At 38.6% G+C, this 14630-nt stretch overlaps 1 protein-coding gene across 1 annotated transcript in view; it reads left to right on the top strand.

Moving 5' to 3' along the window:
* si:ch211-212o1.2 (transmembrane protein 189) overlaps positions 1 to 14630 on the top strand; it is a 93238-nt gene that overhangs the window by 37188 nt on the left and 41420 nt on the right. Inside the window, exons 2-3 of the mRNA XM_030136144.1 lie at positions 14155 to 14274; positions 14520 to 14611. Coding sequence (XP_029992004.1) covers positions 14155 to 14274; positions 14520 to 14611 — 212 coding nt within the window. The remainder of the gene's footprint in view (positions 1 to 14154; positions 14275 to 14519; positions 14612 to 14630) is intronic.

Below are 14630 nucleotides of genomic sequence, written 5' to 3'. Positions count from 1 at the left end.
TGTTAGACGTCCGGCCACCCTGCTTCTGCTTCACAACAGCGGGAGACAGAGGAAATAGTAACGCACGCTAAGTTTCACTTTCACATATAAACCCCTGCAAAATAATTGTAGTAATCGTGAAACTGCAATTATTTCTCTGACGATAATTGTTGCGCCAAAATCTCTAATCGTTACATCCCTAAAACATAGTGATGTTTACGCTGTCTGAAACACATGCATCTGTTTTCATACTAGAGCACAGGCGTCAAACATGCGGCCCGGGGGCCAAAATCAACTGCTAAAGTTTCTAATCTGGCCCGCGGGACGAATTTGCAAGTGCCAGTTAGGGCATCAAACTCAAAAATAATATTATAATAACCTATAAATAATGACAACACCAATTTTTTCTTTTGATTTAGTGCAAAAAACACAAAATTACGAAAATATTTACATTAAGATAGTATCCTTTAACTATAAAATGTGAATAACCTGAACAAATATGAACAACCTGAAATGTCTGTAGAAAATTAAGTGCAATTTTTAACTATTTTCTGCCTGTTACTAAATGTTTTGTGCCTTTGTAGATCTGATCTGTAATGCACATGTATAAATGATAAGTCGAGGCAAAATATTGATAAAACTGAACTTACATTTCTTAACAAATTTTATTTTTCAGCTTACTCACATCCTTTTTGTTAGCATAGTTTGTAAATGTAAATATTGGCATAATTGAATGTTATTTTTTGCACTAAAATTATTTTAGAGTTATCATTATTTATTGCCTACCATGCTATTATTTTACTGGTCCGGCCCACTTCCGATTAATTTGGGCTGAATGTGGCCCCCGGAAGAAAATGAGTTTGACACCCCTGTACTAGAGCATAAATGAGCCTTATAGCAGAGATTCCACAGTTAATCTGTATGAAGTAATACATTTAAGTAAAACAAAGGTTCAACGGTATGAGTTAGTGAACATTAAGTGTTTAAAGCTTTGGGACAAATCTAATCTTATGTTATCTTATCTTATCTTAATCATGCAGAAGATAACCTATATTTTCCCGTTAGCTTTTAAATTAAATCAGAAGTAGTGCATCCTGTTACACTGAACCAGTCATTAAGATAGAGGGTCATCTTCAGTCCAGCAGTTCCATCCACTCACCGTGTCGCTGCTTGGCATTCTGGGTCATTAGCATTACTGTGGTGAGGCCGCTGGGTCTCTGAGTGAGTCTGTCAGCACTAAAAGTTCTCAGTTCATGGACTTTAACCTGCAAAACTTTGTCTAAAGGGTTCCATGTCATTGTGTCGAAGTAGCTGCAAATGCCCAGGAATGACCTCTAGACCCTGAGGTGAACCTGGGTCCTGGTCCTGGTCCCTGTGGGCCTGTTGGAGTTGTCCACCTTTATGTATCAACACACTATAGATATTAGTCAAACTGTTACGTCACCTTTAACCCTTTCAATCCTAGTGTTCACTCCAGTCTTCATCTGTTCTCTTGTATTTTCATGGGTTTTTTTTTGTTTTATTTCCGTATCAGCCAACACCAGGGGTGTCAAACTCATTTTAGTTCAGGGGCCACATTCAGCCTAATATGATATAAAGAGGGCCAGACCAGTAAAATAATATTAATAATAGGATAAGAACTTTTGAATAAAAAAAGTAAATTCCGTAATGAAAATGTTTACATCTACGAATTGTACTAGAACATAACATGAACAGATATGAACAATCTCAAAATTCGTTAGTAAAATAAGTGCAATATAATGGTATTACGCCTCAATTTGTCATTTATACATGTGAATCACAACTTAGAGATCACAGTGGATCTACAAATACACAAAACATTAAATAACAGGGAGAATATTATTAAAATTCCGCATACTTCTCTTAAGACATTTCAGATATTAAATTTTTTTGTAAAAGGCTAGTCTGTAAATGTCAACATTTTTGTGTAATTTTTAAAGTTTTTTATACTAAAACAAAGAGACAAATTTACAGTTTTCATTATTTAGAGGTTATTATGATAGTCTTTTACTGGTCTGATCCACTTTACACTGAAATGACCTAAAGTGATTTTAACATCCTTAACTGTTAATATATTCAGTGTAATTTTTGCAATTTACAAATTCATCCCAGGGGCCGGATTGAACCCTTTGGCGGGCCGGATTTGGCCCCCGGGCCGCATGTTTGACACCTGTGGCCAACACAGTGGACACCTGTGCATTATCACATACACTGCCACCTATTGGCCAGTCGTGGGAAGTGCTTTTTTTTTTTTTACTCGTAACCGAGATGGCCGACAGGAAGTCAGAATTTCTGAACATCCCAGGAATATCTCGTAAATCCTTTTATATCAGGAAACACCCCTGAAGGTTAGAAAAAACATACTAGCATCAAGTAACATCGAAGGATTAATATCATTGGTAAAAATTCCACATATTTATTTTATACTGGAAGAAATTTGCCACTAAGTTGGACCCCATACATCACTTTCAACTGCAATTCACACCATTACTGTTATTGATTAACTTGATCTGCAGTATCATGTTTCAGTGTAAATCAGTTGCTAATTGTTCTTAGAGTGTAATTAACAGGGGTTTTTTTGCATATTATCTTCATAAAGTGGGTACCAACCAGTCTTACATTATGGTAAAACGTGAGAAAATATCAGATTAACAGCTAAATTTATTTTATTTTTTTAAATTTCAGAGTTTTGACGCAGTTTATCACTTTCTGGTGTCGGTTTGTTTACCCTTTCATGCATAAATTATGAGAACCTTAATCAATATTTTTTTTCCTGAATGTTTTTATTCCTCTTTAGGCATGAAAAAAAACACAATGTGATTGAATTTTTTTTTTTTTAAATCAACCTGTTTTTCATGGAGTTACAAAAATGTCCACTCAGCTACACTATGAATTTTATTCGTGAAGCAAAGAAACATGTATTTAAAACCCAATATCATAAAGTGATATGAAAACAGTGAAATGAAACCATGTCTAATGCAGCTAATCTGATGTTTTCTCACATTTTAACATATTCTAATACTAGTTATTACTCACTTCATGGAGATAATATGCAAAAAATAAATATTAATGATTGATTTCCACTCAAGAACCAATCAAGAACAGCAAAGTTACAATAATGGTATGAATTGCAGTTTATGAGATGATGCATAAATGTCCACTGTGTTGGTTGATATGGAACTAAAACAACAAAACCCATGAATATACAAGAGAACAGCTGGAGAGTAACTGTCCACTGGAGTGACCACTGTGCATGAAAGGGTTAAATACATGTTTCTTTGCTTGAAAAGTTAAACACATGGTGTCCAGCTGAATGGACATTTTTGTAACTCCATAAAAAATAGGTTCATACAGTTTTTTTTTTCATGCCTAAAGAGTGATTTAAAAAAAAAAAAATCATCCTTCATAATTCATGCATGAAAGGGTTAATATTCATGCTATTGGAATGTCAGAACAAGTATTTTTCTGCTAAAAATGTACTGTGTATTTGCTGATTTCATCACAGTCAAATCCAAATAGTTAATTTTTCAACTCATAAACCACTTTTAGTGTTTAGTATCATTTAAAAAAAAGGCCCTAAATTAACTCTCGGAGCATGAAAGCCCATACATCTGTACATCTGCAGTTCTGTATTTACCTAGGGGTTTCGTACTTTCCTCATGCATGTTGAAGCCGTTGAAGACTTCCACACCGGCTAAAAAACTCAATCCAATATGATGATCTGCCTGTGTTTTCTGTCCTCTTACTCAGCTCGGTGGCAGTAGAACAGAAGGCCACAACAGGAAAGAAGGAACAGATGTGGATCCAAATTTGGTCAGATTAGAGAGGGCCTGACCCTGTTGTACTTAAACACAGATCAAAGCTACATGATCATGTTCCTGAGACTGTAGAACAACACAGATTATGGACACATACAACAATGTGTCTGTGAATATACACTATGCGGACAAAAGTATGTGGACACGATGAATTCAAGTGTTTCTTTTCTAACAGGGGTCTGCGATATGAAACAATAATGGCTAATGTCAGAACATAATTTTATATTATGGGATAAATATCATTGTACTGGTTAGTTTGGTTTAACCCTTTCATGCATTGTGGTCACTACAGTGGACAGTTCTTCTCCAGCTGCTCTCTTGTATATTCATAGGTTTTGTTGTTTTAGTTCCATATGAGCCAACACAGTGGACACTTATGCAACATCCCATAATATACTGCAATTCATACCATTACTATAACTTTGCTGTTCTTGACAAACCTGATCTGCAGTAACATTTTTAAGTGTAAATCAGTTATTTGTTAGACAAAAAGAGTTGTTTTTTGCGTATTATATGAGGTAATAACTAGCATTAGAGTATGTTAAAATGTGAGAAAACATCAAATTAGCAGCCTTAAAAATGTTTTTATTTCATTGTTTTCATTTTACTTTCTGATATTGGGTTTTAAATACATAATTCTTTACTTAAAAAATTAAATGCATGGACATTTTTGTAACTTCATGAAGAAAAAAAAACTCGATCGCAATTTTTTTTTATGCCTAAGGAGGTATAAAAACACTCCAGAAGAAAAAAAAATATTGATTAAGGATTCTCATAATTCATGCATGAAAGGGTTAAATTGTTACGTTTGTTTCCGAGGGTTCACGAGCGCTGCACAGCAACAATTCACCGGCTCCGGCCCCGATCCATGCATACCTCATTCAGTCTCCTCCAACTCCTCCACTCTTATAGAACAGCCCCAGTTCATACCTATCTGACTAATGTTACGTTTACTACTGATTTATGTCGGTGACAAAACAGTTTGCCGGTGAACTTTCCATCCTAATATCACTAATATAACTAATATACCTAATATAACCAAGCTCTGGCTTTGGCTTTGATTCCTGACCGCTCCAAGCCTCTAACAACGCATGATTCATGCACGAAGAGGGTACGTGCAGAGGGCGGAGGGACAAATGGCAGTTGAGTTTGATAGACATACCACCATTCAATCATTTCAATGGGTCGGTTAAAATGATTGGATGGTGTTTTTTTCAGTCCTGTTTGTTCCACAGGTGACTGCATTTTTTTTGTTTTTTTTGTGTTAGAACATAGGGCTGCTCGATTGTAGAAAAAAACAATAATCACAATTATTTTAGCAGTAATTGAAATCACGATTATTGAAAACGATTATTTGTTAACCTTAAAGTTGTTTATTTTTTTTCTTGCAAAACAATGTAAAATATACTCTTTAAACATAAATAAAGCTTTTAAACACTGAATCAAAGTATGTTCACTTTTGTATGAGACAAAAAAAAAATCTTTGAATGCAAATAAGTATACTGTAAATTCAAGTATGTTTCCTTTTGTAAACAAATAGTGCACTGGAATTAAACTGCTATAGACTTGCCATAGAACTGGAGCAATTAAAAAAAACCCAAAAAAAACATAAAGTGCAAATTATAAATTCAAGTATGTTCAGTGTAGTAGCAGCTCGTGTAAAATGATGTCTTGAAAGCAAAACCTAGCGTTTGTCCTGTGGATTCACCATTTGTCTGAAGCCCCAGTTGTCAGTGGTGTTAATGGAGCACATACCTTTAACCAGGTAATGGGTAATGGATTCGGTTTTCTTTTGGTGTCTCTCCGATGTTGATGAGTAGGGAATTGCAGCGTAAAGAGATTCGGAGATTGAAGATTGCATTGCGGACAAAGTTGTAGACGGAGTTGGGGGTTTTTTTTTGTGTGTTTTGGTTTTTCATAAGATTATCATAAAGGTCGCGGTGGTTAAACTTTAGATGGTTTAAAAGGTTGGTTGTGTTAGCGGTCGATGTGGACACAACTACGAAACACTTACTGCACGTGATGTGTTTTTGCTCTTCGTCTTCTTCATCAAACCCAGAGTGATTCCATACATTTGAATTTGACTTGCCTTTTTTGTTTACCAAGCACTTCTGCTGTGATTCTCCTGACATTTTTCCAGACCGCTAGGTACAACTGTCCTGGTGGGGTGGACCTGCCGGCTAGCTGGCAGCTGTAGCTTACAGGGGGGCGGGGCGGAGAAGCTCATGGTAGCTTGTGTACGCGTGGATTAAAACAACTCCAAATTAATAATCGTTTTTTCTCGATTACATAATTTTTGTAATCGTTGAGTGTAATAATCGACATTGTAATTGAATTTCGATTAATTGCACAACCCTATTAGAACATTTAATTAATTGGTTGCAATCGGGGTGTGAAGGGGATTTTAAGCAATATAGTAAAAAATACTCCAGGAAAACATCTCCCACCCCACCTTTAAGTACTCATATTGGTACTCGGTATTGACAAGTACTCAAATGTAAGTACTTGTACTTGTACTTGGTCTGGAAAAAAGTGGAATCGTTGCCTCCCTAGTTTTATCCCGTCAGTCCAGATATAAATGTGACGTTCCCTCGCCGTACTTCCTGGCATCACCTGGCGGAACAGCAGATCGAGGTAAAAGGGGGGGGGGGGGGGTCCTCCATTAGTCCATTAGTATTCAGGGTGTGTTTCCTGCCTGCCTGCCTGCTGCCCGCCACTCATTCCCCAGACAGCGAATCAGCCGGCGTTGATTAATTTCAGCCTATTAGCACCCCTCGTTCCCCTCCCCCGGCTCCGCCCAGGTTAAATCCCTGCGCACACCAGCGTGCGCGCTCACAGGCGGGGGGGTGCTGCTGGGTGAGCGATGGCAGAGAGGTTGCCAGGGAGCCAGTTGTTGTCAGAATGATATTAATGAGTGTGCCGCTCTGGCCCTAAGAGTGTGTGTAGACGTGTGTGTGTGTGTGTGTGTTTACGCCTGTTTTAAGTGTTTAGTTTTGATGCTCGAATGCCAGCAGAAGTTGTACTCAGGAGTGTGTGTGTGTGTTTCTGTGTGTGTGGCTTTGCTGCGTGAGTGTGTAGCATATGTCCGTTCTTACATACGTGCTCATAAGGCCTGCTTTTGTGTGTCTGTCTGTAGCTGTGTGTGATATCCAGCAATGCCATGGCCTGAGGGACAGGGGCTTATGTGTGTGTGTGTGTGTGTGTGTGTGTGTGTGTGTCTGCACTCTGCGGAGGCCTGTCCTAGTTTCCTTCCCCTCACCAGGGAGCCGGAGGATCCAAGGACTGACGCACATCACCTGACAGCCGCCCCACTGCTCCACGGCCCTGCACTGTGTGTGTGTATGTGTGTGTGTGTGTGTGTGTGTGTGTGTGCGCGCGACGGAAATTGAGCGTCTGAATTTGTGTATATGTCAGTGGATGTGTGTGTGCAAATCCATCAGTAGTCGTGTCAGCATGTGTGTGCGTGAGGCCTCGTCGAGTATGTTGATGTGTGTTTGTGTCACATTGTGAGTCCAAGTGAGTGAATTTTGGTGTAACGATCCCTGGAGGTGTGTGTGTGTGTGTGTGTGTGTGTGTGTGTGTACCTTAGGGCAGAGAGGAGGAAATGGTGTCACATGAAGCTCGGAGACAACAGAGCTAACTGCGCTCTACTTAACCTCGTGGACTGATGCTGCGTGGACTGAAAACACACATTACCTGCTCCGCCTCATCTACACACATTACACTCTGGACCTCGACTTCACGGAGGAAACACACCGTTGTAATCCACTCTGCGCAGTAATAACAGGACATGATTTAATAGTTCTGAGTCACTTTTTACCGTTGCCTTTAGGGCAACGCCGACCCGTGGATTACGCAAGGTTCGTGTAGAGCTCGAAGACGCATGTCATCCGCGATATTTGAACTGGGAAGTTTAGTTTATCTTATCTTATCTTATCTTATCTTCATTCATTCATCTTCTGAACTGTTTTATCCTCACTAGGGTCACTGGGGGTGGAGCCTATCCCAGTTCGTTATGGGTGAAAGTGGGGTTCACCCTGCACACGTCATCAGTTCATCACAGATCACATATAGAGACGAACAACCAATCACTGACACATTCACACCTATGGGCAGTTTTCGGTTGACCAATTATCCTATCAGTGCATGTCTTTGGATGGTGGGAGGAAGCTGGAGTCTTGTCTTGTCTTATCTTATCTTGAAAAACTAGCTACAGGTCAACAACTCCAGCAGCACCTACATTACAAACAAAAAATTGAGGATATTTCTTTTTTTTTAAACTTTTTTTTGGTGTCATTTTTGCCATTTGCAAATAAAACTATGTCTGCTCATTAAAAAATGTGTTCAGTTCACACAAAAAAAAAGTAAAAAGAGCTGTGCAAGAATCCCAACTGAAAAAAATAGGCCAAAAATTTAAAAAATGTCCTTAACTTTTTGTATGTAGTGTATATAGATACACTTACATATGTATTGATAGAAGATCTTTATTTCACTCTACATCAGGGGTGTCACACTCATTTTAGTTCATCCTCCCAATATGATCTACAATGAGCTGGACCAGTAAAATAATACATAGTAATCTGTAATTAATTAATTGATTGATTTTTATTTATTTATTTTATTTGACAGGGACAATGCAGTCAAACATAGTAACAAGTTTGCAGCTGATGTGATGCATATAAAGTTTATAGCTAGTGCTAAATCTCAACTCCACCGTTTTTTTGTTTTTTTTTACACACTTAAACAAAGAGAAAAGATTGTAGTTGTCATTATTTCTAGGTTATTCTGATCGTATTTGACTGATCCCACCCACTGGAGATAAAAAAAGAACTAAACTGATTAATATCTTAAGTGTAATTTTTTTCATGTCATATCTTTATACCACTGGCCGGTTTTGGCCCACAGACCGTATGTTGGACACCCCTGGTTTAAGTCTTTGAGGGTTAAAAGATTCTGCTTGAGTTTCTTTGTTCAGTGTGTTGGAAGCTGCTAATAAATAACCTTAAATTAAGATTTTCTTCTTATGTTCAAACTCAGACTGTTTCATTAACAGATGTTCTCGTCTTGTTGCTCTGTCTGAGGAGCAGATATTTAGCTGATTATAAACCGGTTGCTTCCTGAACATATGGCATAGTCTTTATAGGTTTAATCTGGGTTAGTTGGAAATATTAAAATCATTTGAGATTCTTGGAAAATAGGCAACAACATAATTATATGGAGAAAAACATGTCAGTTATGTGCAAAAAGTTGTGCAATAATCTTCTCTTCTTGCAATAACAATGTAATATTTATTTAATATTTATCAAAAAATAAATGCACTAATTTTATATAGACTTGAGTTCATAGATATATATATAGTTTCATAGGTAATACATACTGTTTATATTGTGTTTATTCATATTTTATGCCTATTTTAACTTACCGGCCAACAGACTGTAAGCTATTGTTGTTGTCATGCGGCGTCTGTCGTCCGTTACAAAAATTTCAATTGTCTTCTTCTCTGAAACTACAATTCCAACTGACTTCAAACTTGGTATACAGCTTCTTTATGATGATGTCAACAAAAGTTAGTGAAATTATTTGGATCCAGATCTGATTCTGGATTTGGTGCAACTTTGAAAAATGTCCCCATTATAAGAGATAGGAAGTGGATTGATGCAATAACTCAGTAAATATAAATGATATCCAGTGTAAATGTCTCCAGTCCAGCCCTGATGGGGAGATGACCAAAACATAATGACCACATGCTGATCAGGATCTTCTTCTGGATCCGGGAACTGACGGAAAATTTAACATGGGCTCTTATGGGGAAAACATTTCAATCGTCTTCTTCTCCGAAACTCCAGTTCTGATTGACTTCAAACTTGGTATACAGCTTCTGTATGATGATGTCAACACGAGGAATTGAAATTATTTCCATCTGGATCTGATTCTGGATTTGGTGCCACTTTGAAAAATGTTCCCATTATAACAGATAGGAAGTGGATTGATCCAATAAATCAGTATCAATGATATCAAGTAGGAATTAGAATTTTTTACAGATCTGATTGGAATATGACCAAAACATGGACTATTTCTGTAATAGAATAAATACACAGAACTGGGTGAGAATAAATGGCATCTGGATACATTTCCCAAAGCTTTGAATTTGGCCGGTAAAATACAGGGCCATTGGTCCTGGGTTTTTTTTTATTTTACTTCAGCTCCATTCTTGTTTTACTTTTGAAAATTTTATATTCTATTTTCTTATCTTACTTTTAGTTTTTTGTAATTTTATATTTGTTCTATTCTTTTTTTCTGAAGTATGTAAATATTTTTTTATTTATATTGTTGCATTGACTGGAGTAGCACAGTGACAAAGTCTATTCTATTCTTTTGTATTCTATTCTCTTATGTTCTATTCTATTCTATTCTATTCTATTCTATTCTATTCTATTCTATTCTATTCTATTCTGTTGTGTTCTGTTTTGTTCTATTCTATTCTATTCAGTTCTGTTCTCTTCTTTTCTTTTCTTTTCTATTCTATTCTATTCTATTCTATTCTATTCTATTCTATTCTATTCTATTCTATTCTATTCTATTCTAATAAAATAAAATAAATGTCAGTTTTATTGATCACAGCAGGGTACCATGAAGACAAAACCAGTATTAAATCGTATTTTCCAAACATTGTCTTGACTTGACGTCTGAGCGCAGGACTCAAACAGAAAACACCTTTCAAGTGTCAAAGTCGAACTCATCCAGGAGGTTGAACTTGGGTCTGCAGTAGAATGAGCCGTCTGTCTCTTTTTTTTTTTTTTTTTTTTTACAAGTTACCGTCTATTTTAAGAAGGTGAAGGGTCACATTTGACGATTCGTAAAATATCCATAATCACATATTAAAATCTCCTGTGACCACTGGAGCCGATACCTTATGAGAGGCTGATAGCATATTCATAGTCACACAGGTCTATAGGTGCGCACACACACACACACACACACACACACACACACACACACACACACATAGTTAACAAAAAAAAACCTGTCATGAATATCTTATAGGCTGCTAATGCTGTGTGATACATTAGGATCTGAACACATTAAAGTTTTAAAAGCACATTAGATCTCCAAAGATAGAAGGATTAGGAGTGTGTGTGTGTGTGTGTGTGTGTGGGGGGGGGGGGGGGGGGGGGACTGGGTTGGATGGGATGGGGGGGGGGGGCAAAGGATAAAAGACAAAAGACTTAAAACAGAACAGCTGTGGTTTCAGTCTGTATCTTTTATTGCTGTAAGTCGGCAAAAATATCCTGATATCGCGTTTCCTGTTTGGGCTGATGTGTAAGAACGAAGGGAAGATGGAAACAAAGGACACATAAGCTTATCAGGACATCGGGAAAGTAACAGAAACCCCACAGCTGGTCATTGTGCTCGGCCATATTAGATGAGCTATGGATCGGCCACTGCAGGTGTGTGTGTGTGTGTTTTCAATAATTCAGCATCCGGAGTCTTCAGGGCTTGGCGGTTGAAGCCTTTTCTGAGTTTGACCCCCTCGAAATATTGCTGATCTGCGAGTATGGAGTGTGAACGGTTTTAGTTGGTCCCTGTCCTTCTGTCCTTTATTTGATAGCGCTGACCTATGAGTTTGGCCTGGTCCCTGCAGGTGCCCCCCCCTTCCCACCTGAAAACAGACTGTGAGTGTGGGTCCGTCTCCACAGGCCCGATGCTGCGTCAGCGCCAGTGTTTCACATATGAGAGGTCGTGACCCCGCAGCCTGGACTACACTTGTCTTTATCTGACTGATTACATATTAACACTGAGGACACACACACACACACACACACACACACACACAGAGCGCTTAACACAGCCTTCATTTCTTGAACGTCCAATTCAAAAATTAGTTGTGTTCGTTGAAAATGACTCATAATTGCATAGCATTGGTTTAAAAAATCTTCGAAGAAACTATTAGTTAAAGCTAGGATACAGGGCCATATGGAAAAAACATTATATCACGATAATTTTTTTCATATCAGACGATATCGATTAGGGGTGTGCCAAAGAATTGATTCATATAAAAATCGCAATTCTCCTTTACTACAATTCAGAATCGTAGAAAGAAAGAAAAAAAAATAAAACAAGTCCGCCAGCAGTCTGCATGCCATTAGCGCGATTAGCAGCTAGCACAATTAGCGGTTAGGTTTAGGGTTAGCGATTAACACGATTAGCGGCTTGTGTTATTAGCGGTTAGGGTTAGCGATTAGCGGCTAGGGCATTGACACACTATCAAATGGCGTTAAATAACACGTGAAAGGATGAAAATATGTACATATAGCACACCAAATGCAATAAACTGGCATCACATACAACCGATTTCATGAGATCAGTCTGTCAGTGGCATCACCCAAAGTTTAAAGGTGCTGGAGACTTTCGTGACCAGTTTTTCATCAAATCTGTCAAACCTCAGTCATATTCTCAGTATCACGAATCTGTAAGTCTTTCTGTCATTACTCACCTGAATCTCTTGCATTACGGTGAGCAGTTTCTTAGTGCCATTGTTATGGAAATTTTTCTCTGCTGCTGGTGAATAATGAAATAGAGACATCTGCCGGCCGACAATATTTTATTTCTTTCGCAAGAAAGGTCAGTTCTGCACACAAACGGCGTTTGTGAAGAAAAGACAAAGAGCTTCTCACAAGGTCCACCTTTTATAGGGTGAATCACTTTTGCTTGTGACACCTCCAGTCTCCTCAAAGGGCCTTTTGATTGAATGATGAACTCACGGTTTTAACAATCAGTCACCTTTTGTTACTTTGCAAGAAAATTTACACACACATTAGGGGGATTTAAGTAAGGAGACGGGAAAGTTAGTATGTAGTTGGGGGTATTCAGAAAATTAGCGTGCAATGGGGAAGGGTGATCAGGAAAGGAGACGGGAAAGTTAGCATGTAGTGGGGAAGGGTATTCGGGGGAGGGTATTCAGGAAAGGAGACGGGAACAAAGAAGGGAATCAGATAAAGAAGTTAAAATTCCATTACACCATCCACCAGAAACAAACCATGTGTTTACAAACAGAGCCAGTAGGTTACTTGGGCATCTTCGGAATTTTGTCGTGACGTGGATTGTGGGAAAGGGAGGTTTGCGCAGCCACCTGACAGCGGCAGCGCAACCATATGATATTGTATGGATGAAACAAACACGACGCTGAAACGTGGAAACGGCTGAAACGTGGAAACGGCTGGAAGAATATGCATAGAGGGAAGGGAGCTCCTGCCGTTTCCGCGTCATGTCTGTAGCAGCTGCCACTGTCAGGCGGCTGCGCGAACCTCTGTTTCCCACAGTGCACGTCGTGACAAAATTCCGAAGACGTCCGAGTTACCTACTGGCTCTGAATGTAAACACATGGTTTGTCTACGGTGGATGGCACTAAGAAACTGTTCACCATAATACAAGAGATTCAGGTGAGTAATGACAGAAAGACTTACAGATTCATGATACTTAGGCTATGACTGAGGTTTGACAGATTTGATGAAAAATTGGTCACGAAAGTCTCCCACACCTTTAAGGACACGGTGCAGAGTCAGCCACCAGCAGCAAACCAACACACACTGCTATGCCTCACCAAACTCCTGCCAAGAATGTGTGAATGTTTAAAACTTACCGCAATTTCCGGTCTGTAAGCTGCTACTTTTTTCCACACAATGACTAAAATGATGCGGCTAATTTATGTTTTCTCGGCTAACGATTGATCCGGCTGAGGAAGAAGGAAATAGAGCTGCTGCACATAAGCTTGGCATCAATGAAGCAATGGTGAGATGTTGGAGATGGGGTGGGTGCGGTTTATAGTCCAGAAAGTACGGTAATAAATGTGACAAAGACATTTGAATGTCTGTATTTGTCATTCTGTCTTTCATAGCAGACTGGAGTAGATCATGAGGATCCTTTGCACACCTATAGATTGAAGCAGAAATCATTATGAATCAAATCGTTTTGAATCGAAAAATCATTTTGAATCAAATCACAGGACCAAAAATAGGAATCGAATCGAATTGTGAGATAGTAAAAGATTCCCACCCCTAAGTTTTATGTTGGGATAAATATCATTGCATTTTTTAGTGTGGTTTAAATTATCTTTGCTTCTAAAATGCCTCAGAGATGGTTTGGACTAAATTTTTCCCTCACTATGAGATAATTATGGACAAAATGGAAAATATGAGACTTCAGAACATGAATCCTTGATGCATGTTGTGATGTAACGGTGTCTATGTCCAAATAACAGTTTCGTGTGTGTTTTTTTTCAGATCCGTAAACTGAAGTAAACCCTTGTTGTGTGTTTTTTTTTTTGTGTCGTCTCCAGGTAAACGGCTCCAGGAGTGGGTTTGTGTAATTCTGTGCCTCTTCCTTTTCATCATCAACTTCTCCTTCCTCCTCCTCCACTTCTCCACCGTTCACATCTACAAGATCGTCCTCGGCATCGGTGAGCCGCAAAGATCCTATTCCATTTAATCAAATCTTTTTTTTTTTTTGAGGTATCAGTAGAAAAGTTTCCTCTGTAGTTGCCATGTAACCGTTTATTTTATGTGTGTGAATTTCTCTAAATCAGCCAGTTAAGTCCCATGTTTCTGTTGCTTGTCCACATGAGGTTTTCGTTCTATCTAATGACGGCGTACTGTACTGTATGTTTATTCCCTTTCTCTGGTGCTGTCTCGGTTCGTCTGCCAGTCCTAGGGATAGTGACGGCAGACTTTGCGTCGGGGATGGTACACTGGGGTGCAGATACATGGGGATCTGTGGACATCCCTGTTATTGGCAAGGTGAGCACACACACACATA

The sequence above is a fragment of the Sphaeramia orbicularis genome, chromosome 6 (assembly GCF_902148855.1).
Source record: "Sphaeramia orbicularis chromosome 6, fSphaOr1.1, whole genome shotgun sequence".
Classification (NCBI taxonomy): Eukaryota; Metazoa; Chordata; class Actinopteri; order Kurtiformes; family Apogonidae; genus Sphaeramia; species Sphaeramia orbicularis.
This window is presented reverse-complemented; position numbering and strand designations above follow the sequence as displayed.